General features: G+C 37.9%; 1 protein-coding gene and 1 pseudogene across 1 annotated transcript in view; both read left to right on the forward strand.

The window, feature by feature from the left end:
* Window positions 1–4,537: 4,537 nt before the first annotated feature.
* LOC128049871 (male-enhanced antigen 1-like) lies at window positions 4,538–5,058 on the forward strand (annotated as a pseudogene).
* Window positions 5,059–6,931: 1,873 nt separating this feature from the next.
* LOC128049869 (all-trans-retinol dehydrogenase [NAD(+)] ADH4-like) overlaps window positions 6,932–16,565 on the forward strand; it is a 39,604-nt gene continuing 29,970 nt past the window's right edge. The window contains exons 1-4 of the mRNA XM_052642190.1: window positions 6,932–6,949; window positions 9,480–9,581; window positions 10,538–10,679; window positions 15,199–15,286. Of these exons, the coding sequence (XP_052498150.1) occupies window positions 6,932–6,949; window positions 9,480–9,581; window positions 10,538–10,679; window positions 15,199–15,286 (350 nt within the window). The remainder of the gene's footprint in view (window positions 6,950–9,479; window positions 9,582–10,537; window positions 10,680–15,198; window positions 15,287–16,565) is intronic.

A 16,565-nucleotide genomic window follows, 5' to 3' on the forward strand; every position in this document is an offset into this window, starting at 1 on the left:
GTCCTACTAACACTCTTGTTTTTCCCTCTAGTTCCTTGGTCCTACCGAGTTTGGCATGGTTCTATATATTCTTTTCCACTGGTCAGGTACTCCTGTCCACTCTCAGCTGGTGTCTTGCATGCACTTATGTGTCTGAAGGTGTATTCTTGATGTATCTGTGGAGAGAGATGTACTCCATGTCCACCTACTCATCTGCCATCTTGTTCCCCCCTCCCCTTATTTTTAAATTAAGATTTTTGGTTGGCATTTCAGTACAAACTCTCAAAAATTAATAGAATGAATACAAAGAAAAGTAGAATGATAGTGAATACCTGAAAAGCACCATGAACCAATACAACATAATTTAAGATTTATACAATTTTCACACAACAGCAGGATACAAATTCTATCCAGTTCCCATAGACTATAAACCAAGTGACACTGAAACATATCCAAGGACATAAAACAAGTTGCAAAATTTTCATTAGTCTTGTCAGATTGTTTTTCTTTGCTTCTACTTTTTCTCACTTCTGATTAAATTTATCCTTTGGCTAAAGTTTTTCCACAGACAAAAGGCTGGCAGAGGACATGAGGAAGAAGGAGCATAGGGTCCTGCTCCATTTCAGTACCACACAGCACTCTGTACCTCAAAAAGTTCATCTAATATCTGTTAAACCATTGAACAATTCCAAATTAGTTGATCATTATTCAATATTTTACATGTGTAAGGCACTGCAGGGACACAAGATGAGTAAGTCTTTGTACTAAGGAGGAAGGTCAAGGAAAGAACTCAGTGTTTCAGATTATAAGGCAGAATAAGATGATGTAAAACACATACCAATTACTCTGGATGTTCAAAATAAGGGAAAGAATGGAAGGATCAGAAGAGGCTTCATTTGGAAGATGATTTCTGAGATAAGCCTTGAAGGAAAAGTAGTCATTTCACCTACAGAAGTGGAGGTACAAGAAACAAACTTAACAAAGTCAGGTAAAAGGACAATATTAAGAGATAGTCAGGTGACAGCTGAATTTTTCAGCTTTGTTGAAAACTAATGCATTAGCAACCAAAGTGTAACTCCATACATATTAGTAGATTAAAAATCCTTGAGTTACAGGATAGCAAATTCATATCTAATTTGATAGATCTATTATGCAACCATTTAGATTTTTGAATAGGAAATTAAATGATTTTAATGTCCCTTTGGAAATCTATTCTGAAGAAGTAAGAGACCAGAAGGTCAATGAAGAAGTTGTGAGAGAAATACCACTTAAGAAACAGTGAGGAATATTATTTCACACCTGCTAGGATGGCTACAATGAAAGAGAGGAAAAAAAAAAAAAAATAGCAAGTGTTGATGAAGAGTAGAGAAACTGGAAGCCTCATACATTGCTAGTGGAAAAGTTAATGGTGCAACCATGACAAAACCTTTGGCAGTTGCTCAAAAGTTACACATAGAGTTAACTTAGCAATTTCATTCCTAGCTATATACTCAAAAGAATTGAAAAGATATGTTTTCTACAGGAAAAAACTTGTACATGAATATTTTAGCAGAATATTTATTTATAACAGCCAATAAGTGAAAAAATATATTCATCAACTGAAAAAATAGAAATAAATAGTGGTATATCCATACAATATAATATTACTTGGCAACAAAAAAGGAGGACATACTGATGCATGTTACAATATGAATGAAACTTGAAAACATTATGACAAGTGAAAATGAAAAAGGCCATACACTGTAAGATTCCATTTAAATAAAGTTTCCAGGACAGGAAAATTTACAAAGACAGAAAGTGGATTAGTGGTTGCCATAAGGATAGGCAAAGGGATAAATAAACTACCAAGTATGGGGTTTCTTTTCGGAGTGATGAAAAAATTCTGGAATTAGTATTCACGATGGCTGCATAATATTGTAAATATATTTAACAATCACTAAACCGCATACTTTAAAATAGTCAAAATGGTGAATTTTAACTAAATGAATTCATCTCATTTTTTAAAACAAAAAAGAAATACTGAGGAAATAGACTACAATGGCAGTCATGTGACTAGAAGGACAAAAGAGGGAAATGTTAAGAAATTACGGTCTACATTTTTTTTAATGTTTATGCTTTTTTAATTAAAAGTCAGGAATTGATATTACACACAGCCAATAATTTTTGAAATTAATGTTAACAGGAAGCTGCCATGAAGCACAAAATGAATTTCATAATTTGAACTCTACTGAGATATAGAAGAATAATTTTATTTTTTACAGACATTTTCAACTACACAGCCAGTTTAATTAGGAAGGTAAGCTTATATCCCATCTGTCATACACATTCTGTTACAGTGTATGATATTGGTGATTTCTGAAAAAATTAGTTGTTGGATTAAAAGCAAATTTTTCATTAATTAATTTTTATTGAAGTATAGTTGTTTCACAATGTTAGTTTCTGCTGTACAGCAAAGTGAATCAGATACACACACACACACACACACACACATATACACTCTTTTTTGGATTTTGTTCCCATTTAGGTCACCACAGAGCATTTAGTAGAGTTCCCTATGCTTTATGGTAGTTCTCATTCATTATCTATTTCAGTGCAGAGTTCCAAAGAATAGCAAGGAAAGACAAAAAAGCCTTCCTTAGCGATCAATGCAAAGAAATAGAGGAAAACAATAGAATGGGAAAGACTAGAGATCTCTTCAAGAAAATTAGAGATACCAAGGACATATTTCATGCAAAGATGGGCTCAATAAAGGACAGAAATCACATGGACCTAACAGAAGCAGAAGATATTAAGAAGAGGTGGCAAGAATACAGAGAAAGTGAAAGTGAAAGTTGCTCAGTCATGTCTAACTCTTTGCAATCCCAAGCACTATACAGTCCATAGAATTCTCCAGACCCTGATGCTGGGAAAGATTGAAGGTGGGAGGAGAAGGGGATGACAGAGGTTGAGATGGTTGGATGGCATCACCAACTCAATGGATATGAGTTTGGGTAAACTCCAGGAGTTGGTGATGGACAGGGAGGCCTGGCATGCTGCAGTCCATGGGTCACAAAGAGTCGGACATGACTGAGGAACTAAACTCAACTAATATCAGAGATTTAACTTGGAAAAAAAAAAAAAGCTAAAATCAGAGAAACATAATTAGATATAGGAAATAGAGAAAACATGCATTAAAAAGCAAGAGCTAGTTTGTGTAGAAACACAACAAATTCATTTTGAACCATCATGGATTCCAAATATGTTGTTTGGGTATTTATACTGAGATTAATGAATTACTATTAAAATAATGTATATACTAATTCAGTGGGTGAGAGATTATACTTTTAAACATATATAACATTGGAAATTTTGAGAACTACAAGTCTGAAAATCAACTGTTAGAAAAGGTAAAGCCATCCTCATGGAAAGAACCTACAATATTAATTTTAGAATTGGAAGACACCTTCACATTCAAAATCCCAGGGTTCTACCATTTCAATATCTCTTATCAAGTTTCCACTCAAAACACTTCTTAGCAGGTTTTTCATGAAAGAATATAAAAGACAGTCCCCATCTTCAAAGAAGTTCATCAAAGTGAAGCACAAAAAGAAAGGCAGAAAGAAGGTAAATACCTAACATTCAGAAAATATGTTGAAGCATATTGGGTTTCCAAGGTAAATACTCAATTTGCCCTGTATTTATTAAGTACCTAGTATCTTTCAGGACTCTGAAGTACTCTCTGAAGGGTGTAAAATGTAAGTAAATACAAGCATTATAGTTAAGGACACTGGAGGCTGGAGACGGAGTAGTTTTGCTTCATGTAGCTATCTATGTGTGAGCAATAAGGGGATAGAAACACAATGAATGCTGTAGGGATTCAAAGAGGGAAAAGATCATCCTGAATAGAAGAGCTAGAAATGGCAAGATAGGTATCAGAAAAGGAACCTTAAGAATATGTTCTAAAGGTCCTGAATAAGTTCAGGGCTTCCCTGGTGGTCCAGAGGTTAAGAATCCACCTACGAATGCAGGGAACACTGGTTCAATGATTCTTGGTCTGGAAAGGGATCATGCCCCACTTGCCCCACATGCTGCGGGGCAACTAAGGGTGTGTGCCACAACTATTGAGCTCAGGTGCCCTAGAGCACATGCTTCACAGGAGAAGTCACCACAATGAGAAGCACACAACCGCAACTAAAGCATAGCTCCCCCACTCCACCACAACTAGAGAAAGCTGGCACACAGCAAGGAAGACCCAGTGCAAGCAAAAATAAATAAATCTTTAAAAAAGAGAATATGTTAGTTTAGTAGGCAGAACTGGCAGCAGTAGGTTGGTTCTAATCAGGGGAATCAGTTTAGATAAAATCATGGAGGCAGGAAGGCAGGCACACAGTACATTGGAGGAAGGCTGGAAGATAAGTTTTGAAACACAACCTGGGTTGTAGATAAATGGTCTTGAATGCCAGAATGAGAATTCAGTAGGGATTAGAGAGTTCTTGATGGTGTTAGACCAAGAGAATGATATAATAAAACTTGTTGAAAATACTCATCTAGGGTTGGGTTGTGGGCTCTGAGCGGCCCCTGCCCAATGGCAGCAGTAGTTCTAGGGGGAGACACCGTGGGTCCTGAATGTATCTTCCCCAATCAGACTGAGGAACTGGGGCCACATCAGGGTCCCATGGAAGGCACTGGGGATTGAAGCAGTGAGGAACCAGAGGAAGAACAAGAGGAAAGAGGAGCAGGACCAGCTGGCTACTCCTACCAGCCTCTGAACCAAGATCCTGAGTAAGAGGAGGTGGAACTGGCACCAATGGGGGATGGAGAAGATGTAGTTGCTGATATTCAAGATCAGATCCAGGCCCTGGGGCTTCATTCGCCAGACCCACCACTAGAAAGTGAGGACGAAGATGAGCAGAGAGCTACAGCATTCAACAACCACAGCTCTATTCCCATGGACCCAGAACATGTAGAGCTGGTGAAAAGGACGACAGCTGGCATAAGCCTGCCTGCACCAGGGGTTCCTGCCTGGGCTTAGATGCCCAGTGGGAAGATGTGGTACAGAAGGCCCTTCAAGCCCAGCAGGCCACCCCTGCCTGGAAGTGACAATCCTGAGAGCTGCCATAACTCCCCGCATTCTAGGCAAGAACCAGCACAGGACTGAACACATCCTGGTTGTCACATCCATCTCCATCCTCCCCAGCTCCCCTCCACATCAAGGCAAATCAGACTTCTTCTTAGACTTTATTCAGTTCTGTACATATGGGGACATCGGCCCAAGCCCAACCCACCTTAGCATGTATCACTCGGTGGAGAATAAAGAACCCTATGTACACAGCCAAAAAGAAAAAGAGAGAGAGAGAGAATACTCATCTAACAACATTTTGAAACACAGACTGGTAGAGGGAGCTCTGCATAGGAAAATCAGTTTTTAAACAAACGCTATTGTGATGACATAAGCAATAAGTTAGATTACTCTTATCTATCTTATCTAAATGTAATAATAAAAACAGAAAGAAGGAAATGAAAGGCATACGAGAGGTAGAATACATAAAGCTTGTAAACAATGCAGAAAGCAAGGTCAAGTGGAGTTTCAGGAGAATGGAGATGCTAGTGCCAAAACAGGCAAGCTAGAGAAAGGAGCCTGGAGTCAAGAAAGAAGATGAAATTATTTTGTGAACACTATTAAAATAGAAACATCTAAAGAAAAAACAGAAACATCTAAGAGCAAACAGAAACTCCTGGCAAAAGTTTGGATTAAAGAGAAAGAAGTCATAAAAATAAAATAAGAAATGCTAGAAAAATCAAACACTAGAAAGAAATTTTTAAAGGTCACTTTAAAAAAAATGAGGTCATTGGCAATTTTCCAAAGAATTTTCAATTAAAATATAGAGATGGAAACCAGAAAGTGGAGAAGTGAAACCATGAGTAGTGAGAAAGTAGAAACGAAGAGTATAAATCATACTTCTAAAAATTGAAATAGAAAAACTTAGTCAATAATAAAATATTAGTTAAAGTTTTAACTAATATAAAGATATTTAACTAATATAAAAATAGTTCTACTATCTCTCTGGATAAGATAGTAGAAAACTATGGCTTTTTACCAACAGGATGAAAAGTATTTCAATATTTTAACAATTGGCTTTGCCTTAATAGGGTATGTTGGTTGCATAAAAGCCCTGAACTTTCCCTAAGGAAACTCAAGCACAAACACAACAAGAATACATGAAAGGAATTTTTAAGCAATCCTGATTCACTATAAAACAGAAAATGGATGAAAAAAATTGTGGTCAATTCATATAATCGAATACTCTACAATATTCATATAATGGAATACTCTACAATAATTAAAAATAAAGTATAGCTACAGGCAATGTGGCTAAATCTCACAAAAATAGTTGAGAGGGAAAAAAGCCATGAAAGAACACATGCCCTATGACTCTATCCATATAACTTCCAATCTGTTAAACTAAACTATATTGTATAGAGAAGCATAAATCATAAAAGAAATACAAGGAAATTATTACTAGGATTGTGAAAGAGAAGGATGGATATAGGAGGGATTCTGAGGCACTGGAGATATCTGTTAATTTTATAATTATATGATAACTTATCTAATAGCTTTAATGACATTTATAATTATCTGTTGACTTATCCAATAAGTTTAATGACCTTTTCTATGTTATCTTATATTTTGCAATAAAGGAAGAAAAAAACAAGTAAACGAAAATCTCCCAATAACATTTGGAAGAAATGAGGGTTTGCAGCTGAAACAAGATAGCACAAATAATGACGTGAAGAGACAGGCAAAGTTTCAGATTACAGCAAACAAAAAAGGAGAGAAAATGATTGGAGAACACAAGAGCTGAAATGGTATTTATTCAAAGTCAGTTCATTACAGGACACAGAGCACCCTGGATAGAAGTAGAAGAGCTTCTTAAATCAGAGAGAAACTTCCAAGGCAAATTTCCCAAAGAAAATGGGCACCAAGGGAAAAGTAAGTAAATATACCATTTATTTGATCAATTGTTTGGGGGTTTTGTGTGTGTGCATGTCTCTTTGTACACCTGCTAAAAGAAGTTTCCTTGGGTATTGCTCTCAGAAAGCAGCCATTTAAAGCTGATCAAAAGTTAAATCCCAGGGAATTCCCTGGAGGTCCAGTGGTTAGGACTCTGAGCTTCCACTGCAGGGGCACGGGCTTGATTCCTGGTCAGGGAACTAAGATTCTGCATGCCACATGGCCAGCCAGAAAAAGAAGCTAAGTCACCATCACGATGTATGGATAAAGAAGATGTGGCATATAACACACACACACACACACACACACACACACACACACACACACACAATGAATCTTCAGTTCAGTTCTGTCGCTCAGTCGTGTCCAACTATTTGTGACCCCGTGGACTGCAGCACACCAGGCTTCCCTGTCCATCACCAACTCCCAGAGCTTACTCAAACTCATGTCCATTGAGTCAGTGATGCTATCCAACCATCTCAACCTCTGTCATCTCCTTCTCCTCCCACCTTCAACCTTTCCCAGCATCAGAGTCTTTTCCAATGAGTCAGTTCTTTGCATCAGATTGGCCAAAATATTGGAGTTTCAGCTTCAGCATCATTCCTTCCAATGATTTTAAAACTCAACATTCAGAAAACTAAGATCATGGCATCCGATCCCATCATTTCATGCAAATAGATGGGGAAACAATGGAAACAGTGAGAGACTTTATTTTCTTAGGCTCCAAAATTACTGCAGATGGTGACTGCAGCCAAGAAATTAAAAGATGCTTGCTCCTTGGAAGAAAAGCTATGACCAATCTAGACAGAATATTTAAAAAGCAGAGACCAATTATACTTCAAAACCAAATAGAAAAAGAGGTCAGGTTTGTGGTTACCAGAAGCAGGGCGGGGGTGAGGGGCGTGGGGGTTGAGGGGGGGATGGAGAGGAAGAATTGCATGAAGTTAGTCAAAAGGTACAAACTTCCAAACCTCCAGTTATAAGACAAATAAGTAGTAGAGATATAATGTACAACATGGTAAATATAATCAACACTGCTGTATGTTATACTTAAAAGTCGTTAAGGTAAATCCTAAGTTATCACAGGAATAATTTTTTTTCTTTCTTTAATTTGATGTCTATATGAGATGATGGATGTTCACTAACCCCACTGTAGTAATCATTTCATCATGTATGTATGTCAGATCATTATCCTATATACCCCTTGAACTTACACAGGACTGTATATCAATCATATTTTAACAAATCTGAAGAAAAAAAATAAAGATGATCAAAAGGATATGAGTGACCTCCATGCTAGGAATTTACTCTAGAAAATAATTGAATTTGCCAAAATGCTTACTACAAGGGTTTTCAATCAAATACTATTTATAGTGGCCCAAAAAGAGAGATTTCAGTACCTGTGCCATAATCATAAAATTTGTATTTGTTAACATTTTAGAAAAGAATATGGAAAATATTCATTGTATATTAATAAGTAGAAGAGATTAAAAATATTACATACAATTTTGTCCCAAGTGAAAAAGCTCAAAGGATCTACCTCAAAATCATAAAGTAGAAGACAAAGTTACAGATGGATTTTGTTTCTTTTTTCTTATTTGCATTTCTATGTTTCATTTATAATAAAACTAATGATATTTAAAACAGTTCAAATTGCATAACAAGTATCAAAAATACGTGTTCATGGGAACAAACACTAGGAATATCATACCAAAAGTAAACATAGTAGCATTAGAATGAACTATAGGTTTATTTCTTTCTACTTTCCTTCAATATCACCTATACTTAAAATTAAAAATAAAATTTTAAGGGGCTAAAATTATAGATTATAGAATCTTTAATACTTAATTTCTTTTCATATATTTGTATCCAGATTTCAAAGGGACAAATCTTTAATGTACATTCCACTGATAAATTTAATAATTACATAAGCCTCATTTCTTAAACTTTTTTGTGCATATGAATCAAAAAAAACAGGTTTTGATTCAGTAGATTTTGGACAGGGCTTATAGCTCTAGCAAATTCCCAAGTGATGTTGCTGGTGTCAAGGAGGTTCACATTTTGAGTAGCAAAGTTGTAAAACACATCTGCTCTAGCAATAAGGATTCAGGTAATGCAGAGCTGATAAATCAATCGCTCAATCATAAAATACATATTGGTCATCTACTCTCTCCAAATCCTATAAATTTATCCTCTCTGTTCTGGAGAGGGAAAAAAAAAAAAAAAATCAAGGCCTTACATTAAGGTAAACTTTAATACACCTGTTCTTTTCAAAAATTAAAAGTGCAATGACTATAATGTAGACTTTGACTTCCTATTGTCAATTAAGGTCGCTTGTCTTTACAATAACTATGTATAACATCCAGCCACAAACCCCAAAACTCTCTTTCATGAAATAATGGTATCAACATATTCTTTCACTTTTTTCCACGATATTTTTCTTTCTCTCTCTCTTCCTCCCTTCTGTGCTTTCCTCCTCCCCCTTTTCTCCTTTCTCCCTCTTTCTCAGATTATTAAATGCAAAGCAGCTATCGCCTGGGAAGCGAACAAGCCCCTCAGCATTGAAGAGGTTGAAGTAGCTCCCCCCAAGGATCATGAAGTTCGAATTCAGGTAAGTATGGGCTTTCCCAGGGCAGGATAAACAAGACACCAAATGCTGACTTGACTTTGGTCAGGTCAGACCTATGTGCTTTGACTGAGAGTCTCAGGAGTTTCCCACTGTGGGGGATTACGTTTTTAGGTTCACATCAAAAACAGGTATTTATTCCCAGGAGGGATAAATTATAAGAATCAGACACAGGAATTTACATTAGATTAGAATTAGGTAGGTTTTCTTTTGTTTTCCAGTTGCCAGTTATTGACAGATGTTTTAAAAGGAAGATTGAGAGTTTGGTTCAAAATAAGAAAAGATCTGAAGTGCTAAGGGTCTTGGGTGCTCACAGGAGGGAACAGAAGCAAGAGGGCAGGGAGAAGAGATGGTACTGAGCAGAGAGGGATCATAAGTAACAGGGTGGGCCAATTTCTCTATTTTCCCTACAGTTGACCTGGCTTATATTTTTCCTCAGGATCACCACAGTAAGAGTTTTTGCCTGAGAATGAATGAGACATCATCATGAACAGAATCTTGAGGAATAAAGCAGGGATACTTTCTAATTAATTAAGATAATCCTTTATTTGATATAGCTCTTTTAACTATAAAAGTTTATTACCTCAATTGTATTTCATTCAGTTTCAATAAAATCTGAACAAGCCCTGGAAGCCTGTGTTCCCTGCACTCCCTCTAATAGACTTTTATTACCTTTGATTTCTCCTCTCCTAGAGACAGTGACTGCCAATTCTCTGTGTCATTTTTCAGGGACAGCAAAAGGAAGAAAACAAAGATGCATTAAGAGGAAAGAATATAACCTAATATATTTTTAACTGTTCCTTTTATTTTTCAAAATGCAGTTCTTTTATTGACCTCAATGAGTGTTGTTAAGTTTCAAGGTGTCATTGGCCTAAAATCATCCGAACAACCCTAATGATATAATTACAGAAATAGGGCTCAAGTCTGTGATTGCTTTGCAGATAATTGCCACCACCCTGTGCCATTCTGATGCCCATATCCTCCATCCTCAATTTGAGGGGGGGTTTTTCCCAGTGATCCTTGGCCATGAGGGTGCAGGAATTGTGGAAAGTGTTGGGCCAGGAGTGACCAACTTCAAACCAGGTATTTTAATTTCTGATTCCAACTAAATGGAAACATCAGGGTATTTCAGAGATAATTTCTGCTGCACTATTGCCTTTGCATGCTATAATCAATCTCTACTTACACAAGGGGACCATCTTTTCCAAAGCAAAACTAAGACACACAATCTATCACAATCTAGCAATGAGGCAGAATATCTGCAGTCAGAACTGTCTAATGAAATCTGGAAAACACAGTCACTTTATTTACATCCAGCACTGAGAAGTTGTCCTACGAAGCAAAGCTACAAAGTGAGCTTACACTGAAGCCTCCATGGGGGCACAGATGACAATTTACATTAACCTCCTCTAAATAAAACAGAACTATTTTAATACAGAAAGAATGAAGACCCTTAGGTAGCTTAAGTGGGAAATATATGCATATGTCAAAGTTAGCTGAAGTGTTTTCTAGGGAACTTGTAAGATAAATACATATAAAGCATGCCAATAGCCGAAATTATTTACTTTACATGTTGTAACAGATCCACCAAATACTGGAATATGAGCTATGCAATTGTCACTTATCTAGGATGAACCATATCCTTCTCTCCTTCTTTAATGAAGATGCTCAAAATTGAGAGGTATATTAGTATCTTCCTGTTCAGTTCAGTTCAGTTCAGTCGCTCAGTCGTGTCCGACTCTTTACGACCCCATGAATTCCAGCACGCCAGACCTCCCTGTCCATCACCAACTCCCGGAGTTCACTCAGACTCACATCCATTGAGTCAGTGATGCCATTCAGCCACCTAATCCTCTGTCGTCCCCTTTTGCTCCTGCCCCCAGTCCCTCCCAGCATCAGAGTCTTTTCCAATGAGTCAACTCTTGGCATGAGGTGGCCAAAGTACTGGTGTTTCAGCTTTAGCATCATTCTTTCCAAAGAAATCTTAGGGCTGATCTCCTTTAGAATGGACTGGTTGGATCTCCTTGCAGTCCAAGGGACTCTCAAGAGTCTTCTCCAACACCACACTTCAAAGCATCAATCCTTCGGCACTCAGCCTTCTTCACAGTCCAACTCGCACATCCATACATGACTACTGGAAAAACCATAGCCTGGACTAGACGGACCTTACTCGGCAAAGTAATATCTCTGCTTTTGAATATGCTATCTAGGTTGGTCATAACTTTTCTTCCAAGGAGTAAGTGTCTTTTAATTTCATAGCTGCAGTCACCATCTGCAGTGATTTTGGACCCCAAAAAATAAAGTCAGCCACTGTTTCCACTGTTTCCCCATCTATTTGCCATGGAGTGATGGGACCGGATGCCATGATCTGCATTTTCTGAATGTTGAGCTTTAAGCCAACTTTTTCACTCTCCACTTTCACTTTCATCAAGAGGCTTTTTAGCTCCTCTTCACTTTCTGCCATAAGGGTGGTGTAGTCTGCATATCTGAGGTTATTGATATTTCTCCCAGCAATCTTGATTCCAGCTGGTGTTTCTTCCAGCCCAGTGTTTCTCATGATGTACTCTGCATAGAAGTTAAATAAGCAGGATGACAATATACAGCCTTGATGCACTCCTTTTCCTATTTGGAACCAGTCTCTTGTTCCATGTCCAGTTCTAACGGTTGCTTCCTGACCTGCATACAGATTTCTCAAGAGGCAGGTCAGGTGGCCTGGTATTCCCATCTCTTGAAGAATTTTCCAGTTTATTGGGATCCACAGAGTCAAAGGCTTTGGCATAGTCAAGAAAGCAGAAATAGATGTTTTTCTGGAACTCTTTTGCTTTTTCTATGATCCAGCAGATGTTGGCAATTTGATCTCTGGTTCCTCTGCCTTTTCTAAAACCAGCTTGAACATCAGGAAGTTCACAGATCACGTATTATTGAAGCCTGGCTTGGAGAATTTTGAGCATTACTTTGCTAGCATGTGAGATGAGTGCAACTGTGCGGTAGTTTGAGCATTCTTTGGCATTGCCCATCTTTGGGATGGGAATGAAAACTGACCTTTTCCAGTCCTGTGGCCACTGCTGAGTTTTCCAAATTTGCTGGCATACTGAGTGCAGCACTTTCACAGCATCATCTTTTAGGATTTGAAATAGCTCTACTGGAATGCCATCACCTCCACTAGCTTTGTTTGTAGTGATGCTTTCTAAGGCCCACTTGACTTCACATTCCAGGATGTCTGGCTCTAGGTGAGTGATCACACCATCGTGATTATCTGGGTCATGAAGATCTTTTTTGTACAGTTCTTCTGTGTATTCTTGCCACCTCTTCTTAATATCTTCTGCTTCTGTTAGGTCCATACCATTTCTGTTCTTTATTGAGTCCATCTTTGAATGAAATGTTCCCTTGGTATCTCTAATTTTCTTGAAGAGATCTCTGGTCTTTCCCATTCTGTTGTTTTCCTCTATTTCTTTGGATCGATAGCTTAGGAAGACTTTCTTTTCTCTTCTTTCTATTCTTTGGAAATCTGCATTCAGATGCTTATATCTTTCCTTTTCTCCTTGGCTTTTTGCCTCTCTTCTTTTCACAGCTATTTGTGAGGCCTCCCCAGACAGCCATTTTGCTTTTTTGCATTTCTTTTCCATGGGGATGGTCTTGATCCCTGTCTCCTGTACAATGTCACGAACCTCATGCCATAGTTCATCAGGCACTCTATCTATCAGATCTAGGCCCTTAAATCTATTTCTCACTTCCACTGTACAATCATAAGGGATTTGATTTAGGTCATACCTGAATGGTCTAGCGGTTTTCTCTACTTTCTTCAATTTAAGTCTGAATTTGGCAATAAGGAGTTCATGATCTGAGCCACAGTCAGGTCCTGGTCTTGTTTTTGCTGACTGTATAGAGCTTCTCCATCTTTGGCTGCAAAGAATAGAATCAATCTGATTTCGGTGTTGACCATCTGGTGATGTCCATGTGTAGAGTCTTCTCTTGTGTTGTTGGATGGGGGTGTTTGCTATGACCAGTGTATTTTCTTGGCAAAACTCTATTAGTCTTTGCCCTGCTTCATTCCATATTCCAAGGCCAAATTTGCCTGTTACTCCAGGTGTTTCTTGACTTCCTACTTTTGCATTCCAGTCCCCTATAATGAAAAGGACATCTTTTTGGGGTGTTATTTCTAAAAGGTCTTGTAGGTCTTCATAGAACCGTTCACCTTCAGCTTCTTCAGCGTTACTGGTTGAGGCATAGACTTGGATTACCGTGATATTGAATGGTTTGCCTTGGAAACGAACAGAGATCATTCTGTCGTTTTTGAGATTGCATCCAAGTACTGCATTTTGGACTCTTTTATTGACCATGATGGCTGCTCCATTTCTTCTGAGGGATTCCTGCCCACAGTAGTAGATATAATGGTCATCTGAGTTAAATTCACCCATTCCAGTCCATTTTAAACAGGAGTCCAAAATGGCGGTGACTAAAAGACAAGGAAAGGAAAAGCCCGCGAAAATAGAACAAAGGAAAGTCCAAGGACCACAGTGAGGACTTCAGGTAGAACAAACAGCACTCCTGGCTGGCCCAGTTTACATACAGCAGGCCCAGGGGAGAGGAAAAGACATATAAAAAGAGGAGCCCAAGGGCCAGGGGTTTCTCTCTCTCCCGCGCACTGGGGCACTCGTCTCTTCCACGTCTTTGGGTCAGCGTGCCCTAATGCCTCGAGGAAGGATTTTCCTGCGATTTTCTAAATAAAATAGAGCTGTAACACGGAGCTATAACACTGATTTGTCTAAGAGCTATAACACGGTCTGTCCAAGACCTGAGAGCTGTGACACGCCACATTTCTATTCCAAACAAGATTATAGAAGCAAATTGTTCTTCAAAATTTGGAATCTACAAAGAAGTCCAGCCAATTAAGGCACAGCTCTGCCACTTACTGGCTGTGTAACCTTAGTCAGCTAAGTCACTTTTCTGTGACTCAATTTAGATTTCCATTTTCTAAAATGGGGATAAAATAGTACCCATCTCAAAGAGTTGTTCTGAGAATTAAAGAGATAATATATGCAAGCAGTTAGAATGGTAACTGACACATACTAAAGGTTGAACAAATGTTAATTATCATTATTGGACTTTAGTCATCAGAGGCTAGAAGTCTTTGTTAAATTCAAATTGAATAAAAAGTAGAAAAATGTAGAATTTGAGTGAACTGGCGAAACATGGAGATGATATATAATTTACTCTCCATATCAAGCCTATTGCCCACATCTCCTATAATTAAGGTGTTTACAAATGTAATAAATAATAGGCATGATATAGTAAGTAATAGTCATGATGCAGAGTGTTTCAAGGACAACAGAGTGTCAGACAGGATTCTGCACCTGATGGTATCCATACAGATGTGTTGCTTGACTGTCCAGCCCAGGAAAAAAGAAGAAAAAAGATAACATATGCAGTACTTGGGAGAATGAGCAATCTTGTAGGTTAACAAAGTATTATCGCTACCTATACTTCCTACCGAATATAAGATATATACAATAAAGAATAGTGTTTTCCACCAATTCACCTGGTGAAAACTATTTATACGTAACAACTATGCATCATTCAACACATGGCCTTTTTTTTCTAGGTGACAAAGTAATTCCACTCTGTGTACCTCAATGTGGAAAATGCAAGTTCTGTCTGAGTCCACGCACAAATTTTTGTGGAAAACTCAGGTAAGCTCTATAAGCTATTAGTAAGATAGCTGGTACAAATATTTTGAGCAGTACATTGGCATACCTAAATGGAGTTGAAAATGTTCATATTCTGTACCCACTAATTCTTGGTGTGTATAAGAAGCCATTGCAAAATCACACAAATGGACATGCACTATTATGATCACTGCCACATTGTAATAACTAGAAATTTAAAATAGGGTAAATGCCTATCAATAAGAGAACATATTAATAATCACTGTGTAGTAACACAATTGAATTACCATATAAAAGTGAGAATGGCTAAACTTGCTCTAAATGTTTCAACCCAGAATAATCTCACACATATAATGGTAAGGGAAACAAGCAAGTTTATGACATACATTTAGTCATATACAATAACAATACCATATACTGTATTGTTTATGGTTTATGTGAATATAGTAAAGAAAATGATAAGTGCCAAATTGAGAATAATAGCTACTCAAGGTTGTTGCTGAGCCATGAAAGACTGGGATTCTTGGCCTCCAGAGGAGAGAAATTCAGTCTGGGGCCAGTGACAAGGCTTGATCACTCAGAGCTTTTGTGTAATAAAGTTTTATTAAAGTATAAAAGAGAATATGAGCTATGCAATTGTCATAAAAGAGAGAAAGCTTCTGACATAGATATCAGAAGAGGGCAGAGAGAGTGCCTCCCCCCCACCCTCCGCTAGTCTTTAGCGGGATATTATATAGTTTCTAGCAGGCTGCTAATTAGAGTAAGGAAATGTCTCAAAACTCAGAGTGGTACCAGGCCTCTCACCCACAACATGCATTTTGAGATAACATTGGCACAATGTGAGACATCCCTGGCCATAAAACGATTGCCGTGAATCTTGAATAAAGGCAGGTTTCCAAGCAAATATATGGTTTCATTAACATAGATTAGGAGAACAAATGTACGAGTAAAACATATTGGGTTCTGAGTTTTAGGTGGAAGCTACTTGAAGACAGACTCTAGGGTAAATGCGTAGTTCATTAACATAGCTTAAGAGAAACATTTCCACAGGAAAAATGCATTGGTTTGCTCAAGGTTTGAGAAAACTTAAGTTCAGGTGGAGCCAGGTGTTGTCATGGCAACATAGAATTTTAAGAGAAACCTCCTTTTAAGTTTGTATAGAGAAAGGGGGGGGGGGGGGGGAATCTGACACTTGTAGTTGTTTCCTTCTGCCACTTAAGAGAGAGATTAAAAATCTGACACTTGCAGCCCGTTTCCTCCCTTTGGAGACCCCTGGCCTTCTTTGCCTTTAACCCTCTCATTC

This window comes from Budorcas taxicolor, chromosome 6 (genome assembly GCF_023091745.1).
Source record: "Budorcas taxicolor isolate Tak-1 chromosome 6, Takin1.1, whole genome shotgun sequence".
In the NCBI taxonomy this organism is placed as follows: Eukaryota; Metazoa; Chordata; class Mammalia; order Artiodactyla; family Bovidae; genus Budorcas; species Budorcas taxicolor.